Genomic DNA, 21,863 nt, shown 5'->3' with positions numbered 1-21,863 from the left:
GAGTTCACTGTCAAAGATGACATCCACCAGCTCTGGCCACTACTCCAACTTACTTTGATCACTGTTGTGTTTTTAGGGTTCTCTGATCTTGGTGATGGAGTGCCAGGCACTGAGTGAATATTTGGGAGACAGCAGCAGGTTTGTCTCTGTCCTGTTTAATGATGTGGGAGGAGGTGATAGCACCAGCTCTATCCTGTTTTGGGAAAATGGACGGGATAGTAGCCAGTAGCTGGGCCTGAGAGGGTCTCTGGAGTCCCGGTGAGTCTCTTCCACCTCCAGCCCAGTAACTGTAGCACTGTGATGGCTAAATGACCCTAGGGTAGGTAATATCCACATGGATGGAGAAGCTGGTTAACCAGTAATTTGTGAATGAGTAGGTACATTGTCTAGTGTGTGTGTGGTGGGGGGGGGTCTGTGCTGACTGTTATCATCCCCCTGATACCACAAGTGACTTAGTGCAGAGTTGTCAAGATTATTGACACTGCTTGTGGGAATACTGGTCCAAGTACCCTTTTTAATACCCATTGTACATTGCTCCTGTACCCATAATACTTGTAGACTACTTCTGTACTACCCCTTGTTCATTTCTTCAAGTACTCTTATAATACCCATCTACTTCATTCTTGTTAACCCATATATACTCATTGTACATTGCTCTAATAGTCCTATAAATGCCCAGTGTATTCCACTCCTAGTATGCTTCTTCAGGTACTCCTAAAGTACCCATTGTACATTGCTCCAAGCATCTTGTGCTACTTATTCTTAAATAGATACTCTTGCAATGGTAACCTTTTATTGTATTTTAGACTACTTTTGTAATTGTATTTTAATTTTGTTTATTTAATTATGTTGTGGATATGTTGTTGTTTCTCGCCATGGAGGTAAGGATAATGCATTTGGGTGCTCATTTTCAAAGCACAATAAACTTACAAAGTTACCACCTTTCTGTAGTATAATCAAAGCAGCTTACAACAGGTGCAAGCTTTGTCCTTGAAATGGTGGGTTATAAATTGTTAAGTTAATACAAATAGTAACATATTCATAGTAACATATAGTAAATGATGGGCATTTCTAAATCGTCAGATTATGTAAACTTCCGTTGACTTTTTAAGACATGACTTTTCAAAAACACTCTGGGATGCCAATAAGCCATAGAAAAACAGCAAATCCCAGGAAAAGACCCAAGAACACCTACAATGACAACCAGAACAGATCAAGACAAGGTGACCACAAGATAGATAGATCAATGAGAGCAATCCCATGACCCCCAGGACTAGTTAGACATCAGTGTCAGTAGTAATGACAAACACCCTCATCCACATTCACAGGAGCCACTTCAAGGTTTAGGTCTTATACGATTATGAATACAACTTCTTAACCCTTGTGATTCCTGTTCCCTTCTCGATTGCTTTTACTCTGTCTGAAAACACACGCACTTTGTTTCTTAAATTGCCTTTATACTGTTTAATGTGTACACCTGTTTGTTCTATGTATGAATGTTACAATGTTCTACTGTACAATATAGTTTCCAATGGTTTATACTCTGCCTGAACTTAAAGGTTAAGCGGGACTATAAATGCCAGCATATAAATTAAAAGCTACTGACTAGCTAAATAATTTAGGTAAATTTTTAGATATGGGTTACTGACTAGTTTAGTGGTTGAAAATTAGTCTTAGCTGACTAAAATCTAGCTAGTTACCTGGCTGGTCAGCGGCATACTGAGAATTTGCCATAGTAAACTTTACAGGGAAACTGGTTGTCAAAATGAAATTTACTGTCCCTCCTCCCCCCACGCCAAAGCCCACTATCAAAGCAAGTTTCCCCACTGGACACCACTCACCCTACCCATCTGATCTTCAAAAGAAATTCATCTGACATCACCTTTAGAAAAATTGAGTACAGAGTCGGCAAGGCATAAGGCTTACTTGTGTAAGCCTGGAAGTTACAGGTGATATAAGGTAACCTGTAACATCATGAACATATGCAGACAACCTCATTCCATACACCAGTGCAGCTACACAGTTTTTCTTCACTTTGTTCACTGGCCTGATGAAAGGAATTTATTTTAAAACTGGTGGTGGCAGCCTCCACACCCCAGAATGACCTTGGCTCTCGCTTTCTGTGAGAGTGGAGTACAGACTGACGCCTGTGGGGACTGCACTGATCTAGTTTTAAACTGATTACAGAGTTATGGAAAAGGTAAAGGAGAGGGAAGAAGGACCCCACCATATCGCCCTTTAGCAGGGCAGAATTATTTGTGTATATAATTGAGTGGAGAAAATTAATATTACAAAGGGAATGGAGATAGCTTCCATGAGTCTTGAGGTCACATCTTGCCCAAATTGAAAAAAAGTGTGGGTGTGTTTTGCTGTCAAGTGAAACCTCAATTAGTGAGGAGTAGAAGGAGTGTGTATAAAATGTTTGTACTTTTTGGGATCTTGCCAGGTATTTGTGACCTGGATTGACAACTGTTGGAAACAGGATGCTGGGCTTGATGGACCTTTAGTCTTTCCCAGTATGGCAATACTTATGTACTTATGTGTGTCACTAGCATTAGCGTGCGCTAAAAAACGCTAGCACACTACAATGCGGCTTAGTAAACAGGGCCCTTAATGTGTTAAGTATTTAATTGCCATTTGTGTGTTAATGATGAGTAACAAGAGCACTAAAGACAATATGTAAAAATAAAATTAGCTCTTAAGAAAAACATTTTAATATTGGGTTAGGGTTAGCTTAATAAACTAGGTTAAGGATAGGGTCTATTTATTTAATTATTTGCTGCATTTGTATCCCACATTTTCCCACCTATTTGCAGGCTCAATGTGGCTTACATTGTTTCCGTCATGGCGATTGCCATTTCCGGAGTGAGTGATACAAGTGGTATTACATTAGAGATCATGATTGGCATAGTAGATTAAACAGTCAAGTATAAAGAGTTCATATTCGGAATTGGGGATAGGGTGGTAATGCGTTATAGTTTCATATAGCAAAGAAAATTGATTTTATTTATTATTTGTGACATTTATATCCCACATTATCCCAAACAAGTCCCCTGTTTCCCCCATCCCCCCTAATCAAAAGTAAAGTAAGATAAAATATGTAACACATTCCAGATCGACAAACATCAAGTTACAAAGCAAAAATACCACTCGGCAGTAGAAATCTAATAGAGTCAGTGTTAGAAAATGCTGTCCCACCTGTTCTATATAAAGTCTCTAATTCGAGCTGTTTCCTTGTTTCTAATTGTGATCAGAATTTTCAGGTAGAATCTTGATTGTACCAGTCTAGAAAGGATTTCCATCATTTTTTTTCCATTACATCCTGATGTCCATGTCATATAAACATTAGTTTGCTTAAGTAATAAGTTAGCCATATAACAAGTTGCAGGTGATCCTTATTTCCATTACGTTACTTCCCACTACTCCAGGTTGAGTGGGTAGTCATGTCCACTGACCAGCAGGTGGAGATAGAGAATACAGAATTTAGCCCTAGTACATAGCTTCCTGCTACTGGCTCAATTCCTCAGTATCTTGTGTCTTCAACAGGTGGTTGGACATGTTGCTCTGTCTCTCGTCCTGGGTCCTGTACTCCTGGTCCGGCTGGTTAGGTGGGCCCCAGTTTGAACGTAGCAGTCAGTGCTGATGCAGACATACCTGGTGGTGCTGGGTCCCTGTCATGTAGGCTGCCTGTTGTGATCTCTGCTCCCGTTTCTTCCGCCTTTGGAGCTTGTTCACTCTTAAAAAAAAAAAAAAAATTCACTTCAGGAGTGGTATCAGTGAGGCGTCTTCTGAATGGGAGCGCGGAGGTGTTATCCGGCGTTCCTGCAGTAAAGGGAGAAGGAGTCCCTTTAGAGCCCTTCTTTGGCTGGTAGAGCACACTTCTCCACCTTGGCCACAAACACCTGCACTCACGGAAAGTGTGAAGCACTGCTCCTCTTGTGGGGCTGGTGCTCATTGTCGGGCCCTTGCACGGTGTGCAGGGCCGGTCATGCCGATGGCCACCATGAACTTGAGTTGTGGCGTCTTCTGCGCAGCATTGGGTCTCCCGGGGTGCAGCCTGCTCTTTCCTCACTGCAGGAGGCAGGAGGGGCAGCCATTTTGAATGTGGCAGCTGCAATGGTGGCAAGGGGCTTCAGGGGGAGGCCTTGGGCCAGGTTCTACCGTTTTCCCCTGAGTTTGTCCTCCAGCTCCACCAGGCCTACCTGATGAAGCAGGGGAATGTTGCTCCGGCTGACTCACAGTTACTGCTGCTGTCTGGACCTGGGGGGGTCCTATCCAGAAACCAAGAGGAATCGAATGGAGAGGCCTGATGATCCCGTTGAGACGGTCTCAGAGGCCCCTCCCCCCCATTCAGAGGTGGTCTCTTCTGAAGGGCTGTCACTTGTGGAGTCTTTGGAGGAGGGAGAGCCCCCTCCGGGGAAGAGAGATGACCCTCGGGTGTTCTGCCTTTTTCACAGGGACGAACTGGGGTCTCTCATTTTGGAGGCACTGAGGGCGCTCCTCATAGAAAAACCTTCAGGGGCTACGGTGGAAGGTCAGTCTGGAGGCCTTATGAAGGGTCTCAGGGGCCCTCTAAGGCATTTCCCATGCATCCGGATATTCAGGATCTCATCTCTGCAGAGTGGAGTGTGCCGGACGCCAGCCTCAAGGTCGAGAGAGCCATGCCCACCTTTATCCACTGGTGCCAGAAGAAAATGAGAAGTTTGGTTTGCTGAAAGTGGATTCCTTGGTTATGGCTGTCACCAAAAAGACTACCTTGCTGGTGGAAGGTGGCATTACTCTGCAGGATCGGAAGCTGGAGCAGGCTTTGAAACAAACCTTTGAGGTGGCCGCTTTGGGGCTTCAAGCCTCGGTTTGCAGCTCTTTTGTTGACCGAGCCTGTTTGCAGTGGCACCAACAGTCTTGCTTTTTTCTGAACTAGGCTGTGACAACTGTAAGGCTGTTTATAGCTATTCTGCATTTTTTGGATTCTTTAATTTGTCAATTGGTATTTTGTATTTCTTATCTTTTCATTACTTTTTATTCTTTAATTTTTTTAGGGCTGCATTTTGATTAAAATTTGTAATCGTGATTAATTGATATATATATAAATTTCCCCTCACTGCAGCGCCTTGTGACTCTGGGCAATAGAGGGTTAATTTACTTGTCCAGAATCACAAGGCGCTGCAGTGAGGAAAACATTAAATAACATACCTTTAATCAGGCAATTCACTTTTAAATAGGGCTGCATTTCAGTTAATTTCCTCATGTGATTTAGGGCTTGGTATGTACTTGGGGACACCTTTTTACCTTCCAAGCAGTGCTCCTATCTCTCAGAAAAAAACAGCAGTACAAAAAGCACGGAAGAAAAGCTATGAGCTTTCTGCTTTTACCCTAAGATTTCCTGAGGCATTAATGATTGTTCACAGGCCATGGAAATAGCCCACTTCCTTGCCCTGATCCTCCTCTAAATTTACACAACTCTTATCAAGTTCCAAGCTTGCATTATTGTGTAGCAATATGTGGAAATCATCCGATCCACTTGTAACATAGGAAAACAAAACCATTTTCAGTCGTTAACTACAGGAACTCCCTAGCCATGGCTTGGTGTCTCAGAATAACTTCACGCACTGGACTTTTTGGCCTTCCTGAACAGTCCCTGTCTCAATCCCCCACACCTCCTTTGTCTCACCCCTCAGACTACATTTGTTCTTGGCTCTCATCACTATGTGCCCCCACATTTAGGCTTTCCTCGTCCGGGCACCTTTGTGCTTACACTAAGATAATTTTATGAAGATTATCTGCACATAAGGCATGTTTTAACACAGAAAAGGGCTATTACACATGCATATTCAACTGAACAATTTTATAAGTACACGCAATTATACATGTGCTGTACATAGGTGTTCCCAGGAATTTAATTTGGATAGAGAAGGGGAAGAGCTGCAATATACACAGCTAGGGGTTAATTTATAAAGATGTTTTTATCCATGTGTAAAGCTGCCTCGCTGTGTGTGTGCATATATGTGACCTTCTCTGGGAAAAGGTGACTAAAGTCACCAGAAACAAAATAAAATAAAAAAAGGTTTTAATAAATTCTGTTAGAGCAAACAATTTGTAATAGGGCTGCATTTTGATTAGAATTTTTAATCACATTTGATTAAAGGTGGGTCATGGCCAGCAGTCCATGGGGGGCTGCACACATTTTCTCCCCTTCCAATACCTTTGCTGGTGGGAATGCTGAAGCCCCACCAGTTGAAAAACTCTACTGCCAGATCAGCCCCCTTCCTACTTGTACTTTCTCAGGAGTGATGAAATAAATGGGGTGCCTCCAGCCGCCACACCCCGAGCATGCTCCGTTCATGCACGAATTTGAGGAGTGCAGGTGTCGGTGGCTGGGAGGCATGTCACTGACTTCCTCGTTCCTGAGGCAGTATGAGGAGGAAGGGGGTGACTCAGGCAGCGGATTTCTTTGGGTGGTGGGGCTTCAACTACCCCACCACCCCAGGTTCATTATCTCTCTTCCACCCCCCCCCCCCCCCAACACCTCTCTTTTCCTTCCTTTCTGCATCCCAGGTCCATTATCTTTCTCTCTATCCCTTTGAGTCCAACATCTCTCCCTCCACTGCCCTCCCTTAATTCGGCTTCTCTCCCCATTTCCCCATCTATCATCTCTTCCTCCCCTTTTAGCCCTGTCCACAGTTCTCTCTCAGTTCCTCCCTTCAGACTGCTTATGGACCCATGACACGAAAAATTGACCATTCTCAATGTCTTCGATCTGTTAATTTGTCACCTTTTCCCAGGAGACAGTCTCACATGTGCTAACAAATGGTGCATATTTATACGTGCATGGCTTGTAGACATTCGTAGGGAGTAGTTTGGGCAAAGCAGAAGCAGAGATTTATTTATGTATTTCTCTTTTCTTTTATTCTATTTTTCCCCAAGGGCAATGAGGAGATTTACAATAATGTAAATATATGCAATAAACAGTTGCAATGTATCTCTGTATTTTATAAACTATACTAGTGCACATATGTACTTACAGCTGTTTTGGAGCCGGTGTAAATGTGTGCATTGGCATTTGTGCAATATTAGGGCTGATTCTTGGTGCTTATTTCATAAAGGAACATAGGAGTGGAGGAGTGGCCAAGTGGTTAAACCACCGGTCTTGCAATCCAGAGGTGGCCGGTTCAAATCCCACTGCTGCTCCTTGTGATTGATCTTGGGCAAGTCACTTAACCCTCCATTGCCTCAGGTACAAACTTAGATTGTGAGCCCTCCTGGGACAGAGAAATATCCAGAGTACCTGAATGTAACTCACCTTGAGCTACTATTGAAAAAGGTGTGAGCAAAATCTAATAAATAAATAGTAGGCAATTCTATACAGTGTGCCTATAAATAGGGGCATATTTTTTTAAGGAAAGTAGAAATTAGCTTAGCCCACATATGCACTTAGACATTAATACTTTCACCAGCCATAGAGCTGGTGTAAATTTCTTGTGATATGTGCATAACTTACAGTGTTGTGTAAGTGTGTGCCCCGATCATGCTCATGTGTACATACCTTCAATTGTGGGCTATCAAAGACATGCACGTAGTCACAGAATAGTGCTTAGGTTCATTTTTGGTATGTGTGCATGTATATGCTAGTATTCTAAACATTTACCCAAATAACTGGCACTGAGTAAATCTCTCTTATCTGCACCCTTCTCCTCCACCGCTAACTCCAGACTCCATTCCTTTTATCTTGCTGCACCATATGCCTGGAATAGACTTCCTGAGCCAGAACGTCAAGCTCCATCTCTGGCCGTTACAAATCTAAAATAAAAGCCCACCTTTTTGATGCTGCTTTTAACTCCTAACCCTTATTCACTTGTTCAGAACCCTTATTTTATCATCCTTACTTTAATATTCCCTTATCTCTTGTTTGTCCTACTTAGATTGTAAGCTCTGTTGAGCAGGGACTGTCTCTTCATGTTCAAGTGTACAGCGCTGCGTATGTCTAGTAGCGCTATAGAAATGATAAGTAGTAGTATAGTTAGTGCCTACCTTAAGAATTACCCACATCTCCTATGTTGCCTTTATCAAATAGGTGTCTTTTAGGACTTCTCATGTAAAATTAGGCCTGTAGAATATATGCACATATTTATACCTTTTTATAACAGGTGTAAATTTCTGGGAGAGCATTTTTGCACTTCTGAGGTTAGTTCTGGAGGCTATGTAATAAAGGCACATAAGAAGCTTCATAAAATAAGTGCCTTTTTGAACCTTTCACATAAGCATCCTGCTGTACAATTACCCCTCCTATGTCTGGTATTGCTTTATAGAACTTTTTCTGGTTTGCTTTCCTTTTTCTGTGATATTGCTCAGCTGAAGGCTTGGTATAGGGTGGGGCTGACTGTTAGATTCCAATGCCCTGTTTATTATTTTTTCAAGATCACATGCTTTATTGCAGCAGAGGCTACTTCCTTTTTACCCATAAGACTGGATTAAACCTCACTGGCCTTCTCTCTGTTTCCCATCCTGTAGCCAGCAGCAGTGACCCAGCAGTATTGAAGCTGGGCTTGTGGCTTCAGGGGGTCACCATGGAGAAATCTGATGACATAAAAGATGTCGTACTGCTGGCCTGTGGCTCCTTCAATCCCATCACCAACAATCACCTCAGGTTATTTGAACTGGCCAGAGATCATCTGCATGCAACAGGTAAGAAGGCACCAGCATGGGTGTGTAATGTGTGACTAAATAATGCAGAAGTAGCCAGAAGGGCACTAAGTATAGGCGAGGCTGGGGCAAGAGTACTGGATCCCCTAATCGAGTCTTCAGGTTTTTGCGCCCTTCAGTTAATGTGCAGATCCCTTGCTCCCTGGATAATTTGATAATTAAACTGAGCAATTATCACCCCAACACCACCCCTTCCCAAAACGGACTTGTAAAAAAACATAATTGAATTTCAGCTTTTAACTATTAAAGTATATTTCATATATATGATATAATTTAATTTAATTAATTAATATTGGGTAGCAAAACATCAAAAAGAATCGCCAATAAATCTAAACTTGTTTTGCTAAAGTCAGCTGGGAGGACACTATGCCAAATTATAATTTCCAAAGTTTAAAAACAAAACCTCCACTGCCCAGGGGAGAGCGTCAGAGTCCTCTGATAAGCCCCCATTAAAGGGCAACACTATCTCTGGTTTCAACTCAAACCCAGAAAAGGAACAGTAGAAACCAAAACTTCAAACAGGAGAAAAAAAAACACTATTCCAAAAAAATGAAGGTGTGGGGTGGGCATCCAGAATGTACTTCTCAGATGGCAATTTGGGGTAATGCAACTTTTAACCCTGGGTTGGATGGAGTCATTGGAGTCATTTGTTTTCAGTGGGAGAGAGTAGGGTATTTCCTTGTAGAACACTTTTTGCATGTAGATGGGTCATTGATGCCATTTACAGATCCCCCCCAGTTGCAAGTTTATAGGGGTGCCCAATTTGCTTACTTACAACTTGCACTCTCTTAACACTAGAAATAAGGATCAACAAAAATTGGAGTCCAATTGAGGGAAATTTTTTCAGTGGACCCTGATAGTATGATGACAATATCTGGGTTGCATAAGTCTTTTCAGATGTCTGGCTAGATCACAGGCCTTAAATCTAATTTTCAGAGCAAAAGTACTTGCTGATTAGTTTTTGTAGGGTAGGCAGCTGATAATGGAGGGGTTTCTAAATGGATCTAGAGTTGATCAGGAGCCTTTATAGGAGGGTTAGTAGTAGGTGGTTTGATGTAGGATATGACCAGAGATTGGTGCTGGTTTTGGGAGCAAATGATGTTCAGATGAGGTTGCATGGAATGGTTGAGTGTTATACTTGTTTTTTTTATTGGGGGGGGAGGGTTGTTGTAAATCTTTTTGTAGTAATTGTTGTAGGGTTTCATAATGTTGGATATGCATGGGGTGAGTGGTAAGCGGTGATAGGGTTTTAGATTTGTCTTTTTTGTAAACTGCTTTGGGAGGATACATACTTTTCCTAAGAAAATTACCATGGGTATGGAGCATCCACAGACTTTCTTTGTACCTACTTTTTCGGAGGGTAAAATTTCTCTGGAAAATAACATGCATGAACTCAAAAATACAATGGATGTATGTTGTTCTCCAGTTCTGCCCAAAACATGCTTTCAGAAATGTCTCCCCTCAATCTGTATGAACGTAAACATATTCTGAAAAAATAACTGCAGGTGAATTGAGAAGAGACAGTTTTCAAGGTTAAACTTTGTTTGATATGTGGTATATTAAATAATCTAAGTGGTTTACAACAATAAAAATATAATGGGGCCTAAGCAAAAATAGGCAAGGGAAAAACACAAAAGGAAGCTAGGTGTCTTGTCTGGGAAGAGGGTGAGCCCTTAGGTCCCGAAGGACCTCAGAGGACAGCCGTGCAACCCCAAGTCTTCACCCGCGGCGACCGCCGTTCACTGGGGGGTTGAGCCCCCAGCTGCAGGCGGCCAACGGGACTTCGGGAACCACGGGATTGACGGACTGACCCAGCACCGGGAGCAGGGAGGACAGGTGGAAAATCAGAGAAGTCCAGAAACAGGCAACAGGTCAAGGCAGGCGGCTATCAGAGTCGTCCAAAAACAGGCAACAAATCAGGGCAGGCAGCTATCAGAGTTGTCCAGTAACAGTCCAAAGGTCAAACTAGGAGAGCAAGGGAACGCACAGAGAACAGGAACACACGAAGACTGGCCTCGGGGAAACAGAACCTGAAGCAACGTCCTGTTCCAGTCCTGCTCCTTAAATACTGTCAGCATTCAACCGCCCAGCCCCAGCCGACATGGCCGGCCAATCGGAACTCGGCTACTGAAGAAATCCCTCTGGTTGGTTCCGTCCGGCCTCCCAGGCGGGACTACAGTACCGGCATCCCAATCTGGTTCCTCTGAGGCGGAGCTTCGGGTTCCCACGCCCGAACGTGGAGAAAACGCCGGCCATCGCGTCTCGGCGGCATCTTCCCTGCTGGTGCAAGCGCGGACTCCACAGCTGGCGACCGACAGCCCGGAAGCCGCGATCGCCGGCCTACGGGCCCCCCGGCCCCGGACAGGGCGGCCTCAGAATGGCCGGCCATCGCCGCAAGGGACACCGGCTCGGGCCCGACTGCACTCGAGACAGGCGTCCATCCGGGGAACCGTCGGGTAAGTCCTCTCTGGCTGAGGGTCCTTCCTCCCAGCCCTTGCTTCCCGCAGAGGAGCAGCCAGAGGGAGCGAAGGATGTGACACTAGGTTAGAATTCAACCTAATAAGGAAAAGGGGTACAAGGGAATACAATTAACCCAAAAAGAGCAAACCTGGAGGAAGTGAGGAAAATCAAATCATAACTAGCACACATCCCAAAGCCCACAAACAAGAGTAATCTGAATAATAACATGAAATCACTAAATCCATCTCACGTGACCATAAAGGCCTTATTTAAAAAGTATGTTTTTAAGACTACAAAATTTTAAATTTTGTAGTGAGAGTTCGACTCGAAAATCACTGGGCACAGAATTCCAGTGGGTAGATGCAACAACAGAAAAGTAGGTGGATCTAGTATGATGAGAATGGACATGTAAATGACTAGGAACAGTAAGCAAATACTGGTTAGAAGAGTGCAAGGAACATGCTGGTGAGTAAGGAATTTAAACAAGAATTGTGGGATGCCAGAGTAAAAAGTCTGATGTGTTAAAACTAATATCTTGAAATCACTGTTTGCCTATGTATATGGCTGTGAACATTGCCCTTTCTGGGAGTAATTTTCTTGCTGTCTAGATCGATGTGAAGCCCATAAGTATTTTTTATGTAAATATTCGCATTTTAAACAATATCTCAGGAAAACCACCTGCACATATCTACATTTACTACTTTTGTGCTGGTAGTGTTTCTTAGAAACAAACGGCACGTACTTTTTGACAGTTCAAAGGTATGCACATAAGTGCAAGTCCCTTCTCCTCCCCATCCCCTTCCTAAGAATGTTTGTTCTCACTTTGGGTGAAGTTTCTTGTGTCATGACACTATGGGAGCAATTATATAAGGAGCCTTCTAGTTTTAGGCAGCAGGAAGGTGCATGAATGACTTCTTATATAAGCGTAAAAGTACACATCATGATATGATGGTGTATACTTTGCCTGTGGGTGTCTGTGTGGGTATAGTGCACAAATGCACATGTAAATTATAGAATTGTATCATTTATGCATGTGTGTGCTAATGTCTAGGTGCAGGCGTTTACAGCAGCTATAGGGTTGGTGTAAGTGATTGCACCTTAATGTATGTGCATTTTTGGTCGTTTGTGGTAATATTTTGTAAAGAAAAATAGGTGCCTACCAGAATAGGCTTAAACAAGGCAACATAACCAGAGTCTATGAGGGAAATTCTATAAAGGGGCTCATAGGTTCCAATCTATTCTGAAATGGAAAGTAGGTGCCTAGTTTCCTTTTTAGAATACTAATATTATAGGAAACATACACGTGTATATATTTAGGCATAATCACTTACACCAGTCATAGAGCTGGTATAAATAATTGCACCTAAATTGCAAAAGACCACATGTCAATTATTCTATAATCTACACACATAAATGTACTCCCCATGCCCCCACCCATACTCTGCCAAATTTTCCCCATGTATATACTCGCCTGCAAAGTATGCACCATTTCATTTGGGCACTAGATTATAGAATAGCATATAACGAATGTTGGCATTTACATGCATACATACTGGTAGTCAGGTCATTTACACTTGTTCCTAGTACCTACATTTTGGTGCCCTCTTATAGAATTAGTCTTTCTATGCTTAAGTGTAGACAATGTCCGCAGGAAAAACAATATTACACAGGGAATGACTTAGAAAATCAGCCGCTATAAGGGTAAGGCTCTAAGGGACATAGTTATCAATATGGGCTCCCGTTAAAATGTAGTTATTAGTATCTAGGTCTCATTGCATAAAATGGAACCTGTGCTAAAATAGCACGAGTTAGTGGTAAAATAACACACCTTAACATTAGCCAACATGGATAGCTTCCCCTCTTAAAGAGTTTTAGTTCCTGGTAACCAGAGCTGATACTGTGATGTTATAATGCCTCATTCCACCAATGTCTAAGAGCCACCCTCATCAGTGTTGTCTTAATGTCTTGATTGTTCTATACTTGGCTCACTTTTATTACATATAGCAATGATTTTGATATCTAAAGACATTTCTTTTTTTTAATTGGGGGGGGGGGGGAGGAGAATTATCAATGTAGGCTATCGTTAAGACATATTATTTTACTGATAATCCCAGTTGTTAATAACTAAGTCTCATTGCAGAAAATGGGACCTGTGGTAAGATAATACATCTTAAATTATAGACAATGTTGATAACTCCTCTTCCCCCCCCCCCCCACCCCCCCCCGACTGTGTAAAAGTTAACTTCTCTCAATACAGTGGCAGGCCTTTCAGAACTGACCTTTCATGTTCTATGCTGAAGTTCTGCTTCATCCCGATGCAGCAGTGCTTGAGCGTGGGCCTGCACTGAGCTTCATTTAGCTGTTGCCTTGTACTCTGGTCCAGAAAGGGGAGGAGGGAATGCTGAAAATAGCAGGGAATGAGAGAGAGTGGGAAAGAAAGATAGGATGCTGGATACGAGAAAAAGAGATGCTGGCAACCTGTGGAGTAGTAGGGAGAGGAATGGGAGATGCTGAACTATGGGGGGGTTGGGGGGGTGTTAGGGCCTTGAGGCCCCCTCCCCACTGGAGGATGGTAGTGGTATGTATGCATGGCTAAGATTTGTCTAATCAATAATAAGTATCCGTTTATCACTGGTAAATAAATTAAGTACAGTAAAACCTCAGTTTTCGTCGATAATCCGTCCGAAAATAATCAGTGAAAACCGAGGTTTCACTGTATAGAGTGGGAAAAGCATATAAAAAATATATAAAATTGCATAACGGAATCAATGAAGATTACATGCCCACCCTTAATATTTTTATGGCTTAAGATATTATGCCAATGTGGTGGTAGAATGCGAGTCTGATGGTTCCAATAGCACTTCTCCGCTGCTGTAGTGATCACGTAAATTAGAGGGAGCTGGGTATAATGATGTGGGCACGCCGACGAAATCCAAGGCAACAGATGAAAACAGAGACAAAATTTTTGCAAACAAATTCGACAAAAAACGAAAACGGCAAAATCCGAAGTCAACGAAAACCGAGGTTTCACTGTATAACACTCTACTAAAACCAGGATATAAGAAACCTGTTTCGAACTGAATTACACAAAATTGCCAGAAACTGTATAATTGATAGAATATAATTCTACTAGCCGTTGAGCCCATTAAAACGGGCTATTGGGTTGCCGCTGCCCCTCCCCCCCGAGGTCGCCGCTGCCGGTACCCCCTCCCCCCCCGAGTCGACGCCGACCCGTCTCTTCGCTATTCAACTTACATCTCCGGAGCAGGCAGATCAGCTGAGCTGCCGTTGGCCTTCCTTCCCTGCCTGTGTCCCACCCTCGTGTGACGTAACGTCGGCAAGGGCGGGACACAGGCAGGGAAGGAAGGCCAACGGCAGCTCAGCTGATCTGCTTGCTCCGGAGATGTAAGTTGAATAGCGAAGAGACAGGCCGGGTGGCGGCGGTGGCAGCGACTCCAGGGGGGGTACCAGTGGCGGCGACCTCGGGGGGGAGGGGGAGCGGTGGCGACCTTGGTGGTTCCCTCCTCTTCACGCAGTTTCCCTCTCTGTCCCGCCCCCCCCCCCCCCGTCATCACGTATTGACGCGGGAGCGGGACAGAGAGGGAAGTCTACTGCACATTTGCGAGTGAATACGGCCCCTCGCCGTTTATATGTTTGATATGATATGTTGTTTAGAGCACCCTCTAAACAACATAACATATATAGAATTATATTCTATCAATTATACAGTTTGTGGCAATTTTGTCTAATTGAGTTTGAAACAGGTTTCTTATATCCTGGCTTTAGTAGAGTGTTATAAGATTTGTCTAAGGCATTGTATACCCTTGGACTAGCCCTTTAAAATAATCTAGTTAAAGAATTGCTTTTCAGTAGATTTAATATTTGGAACTGCACCCATAGTTCTGATTTCAGTTCTGCTGTCCTATTTGTTGGTGATAGGAAAGTACAGAGTAATAAAAGGCATCATTTCTCCTGTGGGCGACGGGTATATGAAAAAGGGATTGATCGAATCCCAGCATCGTGTTACTATGGCACAGCTTGCCACAGAGGACTCCAGCTGGGTGGACGTGGATACCTGGGAATGCCAGCAGAAGACATGGGTAGAGACCATCCGTGTTCTGAGGTACTAAGGGAGTGGGGCAAGTGGGAGTTGTGCCTGAAACAGACCGTCCTGCGTGGTTGTCATTGAGGGACAGTAGGCAATGCACATTGATGTGACCATACAGAGTCCAGAGTGGAACAGACAAACTACTACGATAACCACTGTGGGGCTGTGAATAGGTCTTCCAACAAAACACTCATGCATGAGCGAGTACATGAAAAGTATTTATTGAAACAACACCTAGGATCTGACACAGGACCCTGTTTCGGCATAATTGTCTGCCTCAGGGGTCTACGAAAAAAAATTCTAATTTTATAACATGCAGTCATAATAAATACGAGAGAGGAGGACATAAAAAAACAATACAAAATCATAAAGAAACAATACAAAATCATGAAGAATCTTCTTAACACGAACCCAGTAACAACTTCACCCTCAAACTGCCCATCTGCCGACCAGTTGGCCAAATACTTCAATGTTAAAATTACTAACCTGTGCAACACAATTCCCTATGATGATACCAATATTGACAATTTCCTTGATGAACTAGATCCCGACTCTGAAGAGATCCCGGCAGATCGCTACTGGACAAACTTCACCCCCCTCAGTACTACGGAAATCTCCTCAGCACTATCCAAACTTTCCAAGTCTCACTGCCACCTGGACCCATGCCCCAATTATCTTATGAAAAATGCCCCAGAACGATTCATTACAGAACTCACCACCCACTTAAATTTCCTACTTCATCAAGGCTCCTTCCCCTCTGAACAAGGCAACATCCTACTTACACCAATACCGAAAAACCACAAGAAACCTGTGGATGGCATCACTAACTATCGACCTGTGGCCTCCATCCCTCTTCTAATCAAACTCATGGAAAATAAAGTGACCTCCCAACTCAAAGAATTCACTCAAAAATTCTCTATTTTACATGAATCTCAATCAGGTTTCCGACTTGCACACAGCACAGAAACAGTACTGCTCACCCCGTATATCCAGGTTCAAACAGGAAATTTCAATTGGCAACAAAATACTTCTTCTGCAGTTCGACCTATCTAGTGCATTCGACATGGTAGACCATACTATTCTCACAAAATTACTGGATAAACTAGGGATTGGCGGAAACATCATTAAGTGGATAAAAAGTTTGATCACCACCAGATCATATCAGGTCAAATCAACCTCATCAATATCGCCTGCGTGGTCATCAAAATGCGGAGTCCCCCAAGGCTCACCTCTATCCCCGATCCTCTTCAACCTTATGATGATTCCTCTGGCCAAATCCCTATCCAAATCCGACCTTAACCCTTTCATCTACGCTGATGATGTCACAATATTAATCCCTTTCCAATCCAGCCTTACTGAAATCTCGGAGAAAATAACCTCTGCCATGAACATCCTATCATCCTGGGCCAACACTTTCAAGATGAAAATGAACAAAGAAAAGACTCAATGCCTGATCCTCTCATCACAACATGCCACTCTGCTCCCAACTACCCTGAACACCCCAGACGTTACAATCCCAATATCTGACAATCTAAAAATTCTAGAAGTTATTTAGACAAACACCTAACTTTAGAAACTCATGCAAAAGCCACGACGAAGAAGATGTTCAACATGATGTGGGTACTGAAAAGAGTAAAACCATTCCTCCCACAGAAAACTTTCCGCAATCTAGTACAATCCACTGTACTCACCCATGCCGACTACTGCAACAGTATCTTCATCGGCTGCAAAGCCTAAATCATGAAAAAGCTCCAAACCGCCCAAAACACAGCAGCCAGACTCATCTTTGGCAAACCACAATTTGAAAGTGCAACACCACTTCATGCAAAACTTCACTGGCTCCCTATCAAGGAACGCATAAACTTCAAAGCCCACACAATGATCCACAAGATCCTCCGTGGCGAATCTCCAAGCTAGATGAACAACTTGATTGATCTTCCAGCCAGGAACGGGTCCAAATCTTCTCGTACTTACCTTAATCTCCATCTTCCCAATTGCAAAAACCTCAAATACAAAACCGACTATGCATCCAACTTCTCCATTATAGGTAGCCAACTCTGGAACGCAATACCTCGACACAGCCGAACAACCAATGAACACCTGCCCTTCCGAAAGCTGCTGAAAACTTACCTCTTCAGACAAGCTTACCCAAATAACCCAACTTAATTCTCGAACTTAACCACACTACCCATACGCCAATCCTCTCCCCCACTTCTCTCCCAATTGTACTATCCTTACAACTGGATCATCTCTGTTACACTTCGTACCATACTCTGTGTACCTGTACCTTACTTTGTGCTATCTCTATGATACTCTGTACCATATCCTGTAAGCCGCAATGAGCCTGCTACCGAGCGGGAAAGAGCGGGGTATAAATGCCATAAATAAAAATAAAATAATAATAAATAAAAAATAGGAACCCCGCAAAAGCAGAGAACCTTATGCCACTACGTCAGTGAATGCCAAAGGAAGGAGCAGTGTGATCAACAGAGCTCTTTTATAAAAAAAAAAAAAAAAAGCAGGAATAATAATAATAATGGAAACAAGAAACAATCTTTAATAAATACAACATATATACATATATATAAATACATAAGTACATAAGTAATGCCACACTGGGAAAAGACCAAGGGTCTATCGAGCCCAGCATCCTATCCACGACAGCGGCCAATCCAGGCCAAGGGCACTTATGTATACACTTATACATATATATTCTTTGTACACATGTACGTATGTGTATATATATATATATATATATATATATATATATATATATATATATATATATATATGATGCTCATCATTCCTTATCTCATTGCACTTTTTAACTCTTTGTGGTATCAAACCTTAATGTGTATGTTTTTTGGTATTATGTTTTTAAGTATGCCATATAGTCTTGTCCCAATGTATTACTAATTGTTTTATGTTGTATTTATTTATTATAATTCCATGATATAAAATTGGAATTTTTTTTTCTTAGACCCCTGAAACAGGCAATTATGCCGACACTGTCCCATGTCAGGTCTAGCTGTTGTTTCAATAAATACCTTCTGTGTACTTCCTCATGTACAAGTGTTTTGTTAGAAGACCTATTCACAGCCCTGCTTCTGTCTACTACCATACAGAGGTCTCCAGTTAAAGGAATGGATTCAGGTTGGTGGGCAGAGGGTGTAAAAGAAATGCAAGATTTGCTGAAGCTACTAGCAGCTGTTACTCTAGAATCTGAAATTACCATTGCTTCTGGATGAATGAAGCAGATACTAGGGATGGAGGGAGAGAGGGAAGCAGGGCTTTAGAATAGAAAATTCTTGTTTCTGAGAGAGTCTGAAATGTGGGAAATGAATCCTGTGCAGTAATTCTTTAGTTTCTCCCATTCACAGACACCACCAAGACATTATCGCCTTAACTGAGTCTTTTAAAAAAGATTCAGACTTCTCTGACACCAGCAAGCAGAAAAGGAAGAGGAGAAGAAGCCACAGAGACAGCATGAACAGACCAGAAAGTAAAAGTAAATACATTATCATTCTGTTGGACAGCGGGGAGGATCTGTCAGGCTTTCTAATTACACTGTTTTCTAGAATTCAGAATACAGAACATATGTAATCTTTCCTCAAAAATCTGTAAAGATTTCTAAAGTAGATGTGCTGAGGAGATCTCTTATAGCATATCTACATAAGAACTGCCATACTGGGGGTCAGATCAAACTTTCATCAAGCCCAGTGTCTTTTTTTCTTTCCCCCACAACAGTGTCTAATCCAGGTTACAAATATGTGGTAGGATCCCAAGAAGTAGATAGATTGCATGCTGCTTACACCCTGCTTTTACTCTCTTTGGAATGCATTTCCCCCTCCTATAAGCCTTGAGTCTTCTCTTGAAAAATATTCTTAAAATATTCTTATTTCATGATGCTTTTAACCCTTGATCCTTTTATGTCACTATTCAATGTCTCATAGTGTAGGCATATAGGGGTGCAATGACAACCAGTACCTATCCAGGCTTATCCTTTCCTGTCCAATTTTTTTTATTGTATTTCCTTTTTCCTTTCTGAGTTTTTATTACTTTTATAATTATTTTTATTTGTAAACCGCTCTGAAAGATTACTCTATTTAGGTTTGATTAACCGCTCTAAACTTAGAAACTTGGAAGCTTAAATAAGCAGTGGCTTTTCCCAAATGGTACCATCTCTATCTGTAAGCTTCTTACCTCAGTCCTATCAATCTGCACAACATGCTGAATGCACATTTTCAGCTCGCCAGAAGAAATATTATTTAAAAATAAAATAGCAGCAAACTATTTATCAAAACCTACCATGTCAGAGACCCAGATATATAAGCCACTAGGGACCGATCAGAAATTTTTGGACATTGACTTTCAGTGACATCATTGAGCTATTTTTGGTGTAGGCGTAGAGCTCCAAATTGTCAACACCAATAAACCTGCTATACTGCTCGAGTAGAGGTGGCAATCCATCACAATTGTGATCCAAAGATGTGACTGTGAAGAAGAAAATCACGGACCTTAGAAAATCTTGGGAGCCAGTACAAACCAAGAGAAAGTATGGTGGCGCCCACATGCTCTAAAAGGAAGGTAACCAGAGTCAGAGTGGGTCACATGTGCCTTTCTCTTGAGATCAGCTTAAACAGTGGTCAAGGAACTTAAATAGACTCTTGCAACTAGAGTTTCCTATAACAGCACCAAAACCTGGAACAAACCCCACAAAGACCTAAAACTGAAAGACAACTACCTAAAACTTATGAAAGCACCTAAAGGCCCACCTATTCAAAAAAACACATCCCCGTCGACCTAAATAACTTTCTAGGGAACCAATCGGACCTAACCGCAAACTGGACAGAATGGAAAAGGCTCAAACCCAAGCTTGAACCCTATTTCAACTTCTATGATCTTATGCGACTCACGCCCTACCCCTAACCACAAAGCATGTAATCTGCACGGAATCCACTAAGGTCTTAACCTAATTCAGTACTCCAGTGAGAGACCTCTACAGACGCTCACTGTTTCTATTGAATTGCTAACCCCATAAGCTACATTGTAACCGCCCCATTGTTCCATGTAAGCCACATTGAACCTGCCACAGGTGGGAAAATGTGGGATAGAAATGCAATAAAGAAAGGAAGAAAGGATACTATTAAAGAGGACCTTCAGAATATGATCTCAGAGCTTAGACTTCTTGGAGATCGACCATTGGGCAGAAGGAGCAAAGACTAAGAGACTGACATTCATTGGTTGTGTTCAGCGAATGAATGAATTTGAGACAGCATGCATGAATTATGAAGATGAGGTAGAACAGTGCTTCTCAATCCAGTCCTCAGGGCACAGCCATCAGTTAGGTTTTTAGGATATCCACAATAAACATGCATGAGTGAGCGCCTGCAAATCTGTTTTCTTGGTATGCAGATCTAGCTTATGCATATTCTTTCTTTATTCAAACTTACTCATTCTGGATGTCCTGAAAACCAGACTAGATGGATGTGTCCTGAGCACTTGGTTGAAAATCATTGAATGAGGATTTGCCATTGTATTTTACAATTTTTTTTTTTTTTTTTTTTTTTGGGGGGGGGGGGGGGGGTGGTCCAGAACGGCAGAATATAAGGAGGCAAGATTGTAGGTCTAGAATATATTTGCAAACAGTATGGGTTCTGAGCATGAGACTGTGAATCTCATTAACAACAAAGTTGAAAGGGCACACAAAGCTTTAGGCAAGTTCCATCAAAATCAACCCAGAGACTTAGTGGCTTACCTTTCAGACCACAGATTCTATCAACAAATTTACCAAGCAGCCTGAAGATGTGAGGTAATGTGGAAAGGCCAAATACAGATACATGTTGACCTGTCCCTCATTACATTATGGAAGAGGAGAAAGTATGCAGATCTTATCAGGCGCCTGAGGAAGGAACAAAATTAAATACTGCTGGTGCTTCCTGATTGCACTGGCGCTGACTCTGAATGGGCCAACCATAACTGCAATATCAGTGATGGAGACATATAGGGGCTTATTTTCAAAGCACTTAGACTTACAAAGTTCCATAGGTTTCTATGTAACTTTGTAAGTCTAAGTGCTTTGAAAATATGCCTCCTAGTCTTTTGTAGTAAGTAGCATATAAAAATCTAATGGCGGATCTACGTACAGATCCCCAGGATTGAAAATGCCAGTACTAAGTGAAGGCTGTCAATGGGAGAGACTAGGGAAAAGCCATTGCTGCTTGTACAGGCGTTCAGGAGCAAGTGAGGTGGAAGCTGGAACCAACATCCAAGGTGACCCATTTAGTAGTCCGGCGACCTCTGGAATTGGAAAAATATAATGGACTAGAAAAGGTGAGTGAATTATAAACATCGGTAAGCACTGTCCATATCCAACCAAAAAACTAATAGCACACAGATGTTGGTTGTCTGTTGGCTTTTTTGGTTGGATATGGATAGTGCTGATTGATGCTTACAATTCAATTTATGGACATTAGATTGCGGTGCATCCAGATAAATGGGATCTTAAAGAAAGGGAATCCTTTTTTCACATTTTTGAATTGTCACATTTGCAATTGGTAATGATGCAGTTGAACCCAGCCAACTGAGAAGCACA

General features: G+C 42.3%; 1 protein-coding gene across 1 annotated transcript in view; it reads left to right on the top strand.

The window, feature by feature from the left end:
- The first annotated feature begins 8,508 nt into the window (after positions 1-8,508).
- The window catches only part of NMNAT1 (nicotinamide nucleotide adenylyltransferase 1), a 49,698-nt gene continuing 36,343 nt past the window's right edge, over positions 8,509-21,863 (top strand). Inside the window, exons 1-3 of the mRNA XM_030222142.1 lie at positions 8,509-8,682; positions 15,100-15,283; positions 18,649-18,776. Of these exons, the coding sequence (XP_030078002.1) occupies positions 8,565-8,682; positions 15,100-15,283; positions 18,649-18,776 (430 nt within the window). The 5' untranslated portion in view covers positions 8,509-8,564. The remainder of the gene's footprint in view (positions 8,683-15,099; positions 15,284-18,648; positions 18,777-21,863) is intronic.

Source organism: Microcaecilia unicolor, chromosome 13, assembly GCF_901765095.1.
Source record: "Microcaecilia unicolor chromosome 13, aMicUni1.1, whole genome shotgun sequence".
Taxonomy (NCBI): Eukaryota; Metazoa; Chordata; class Amphibia; order Gymnophiona; family Siphonopidae; genus Microcaecilia; species Microcaecilia unicolor.
The sequence above is the reverse complement of the archived record's forward strand: the minus strand, read 5'-3'. Positions and strand labels throughout refer to the sequence as shown.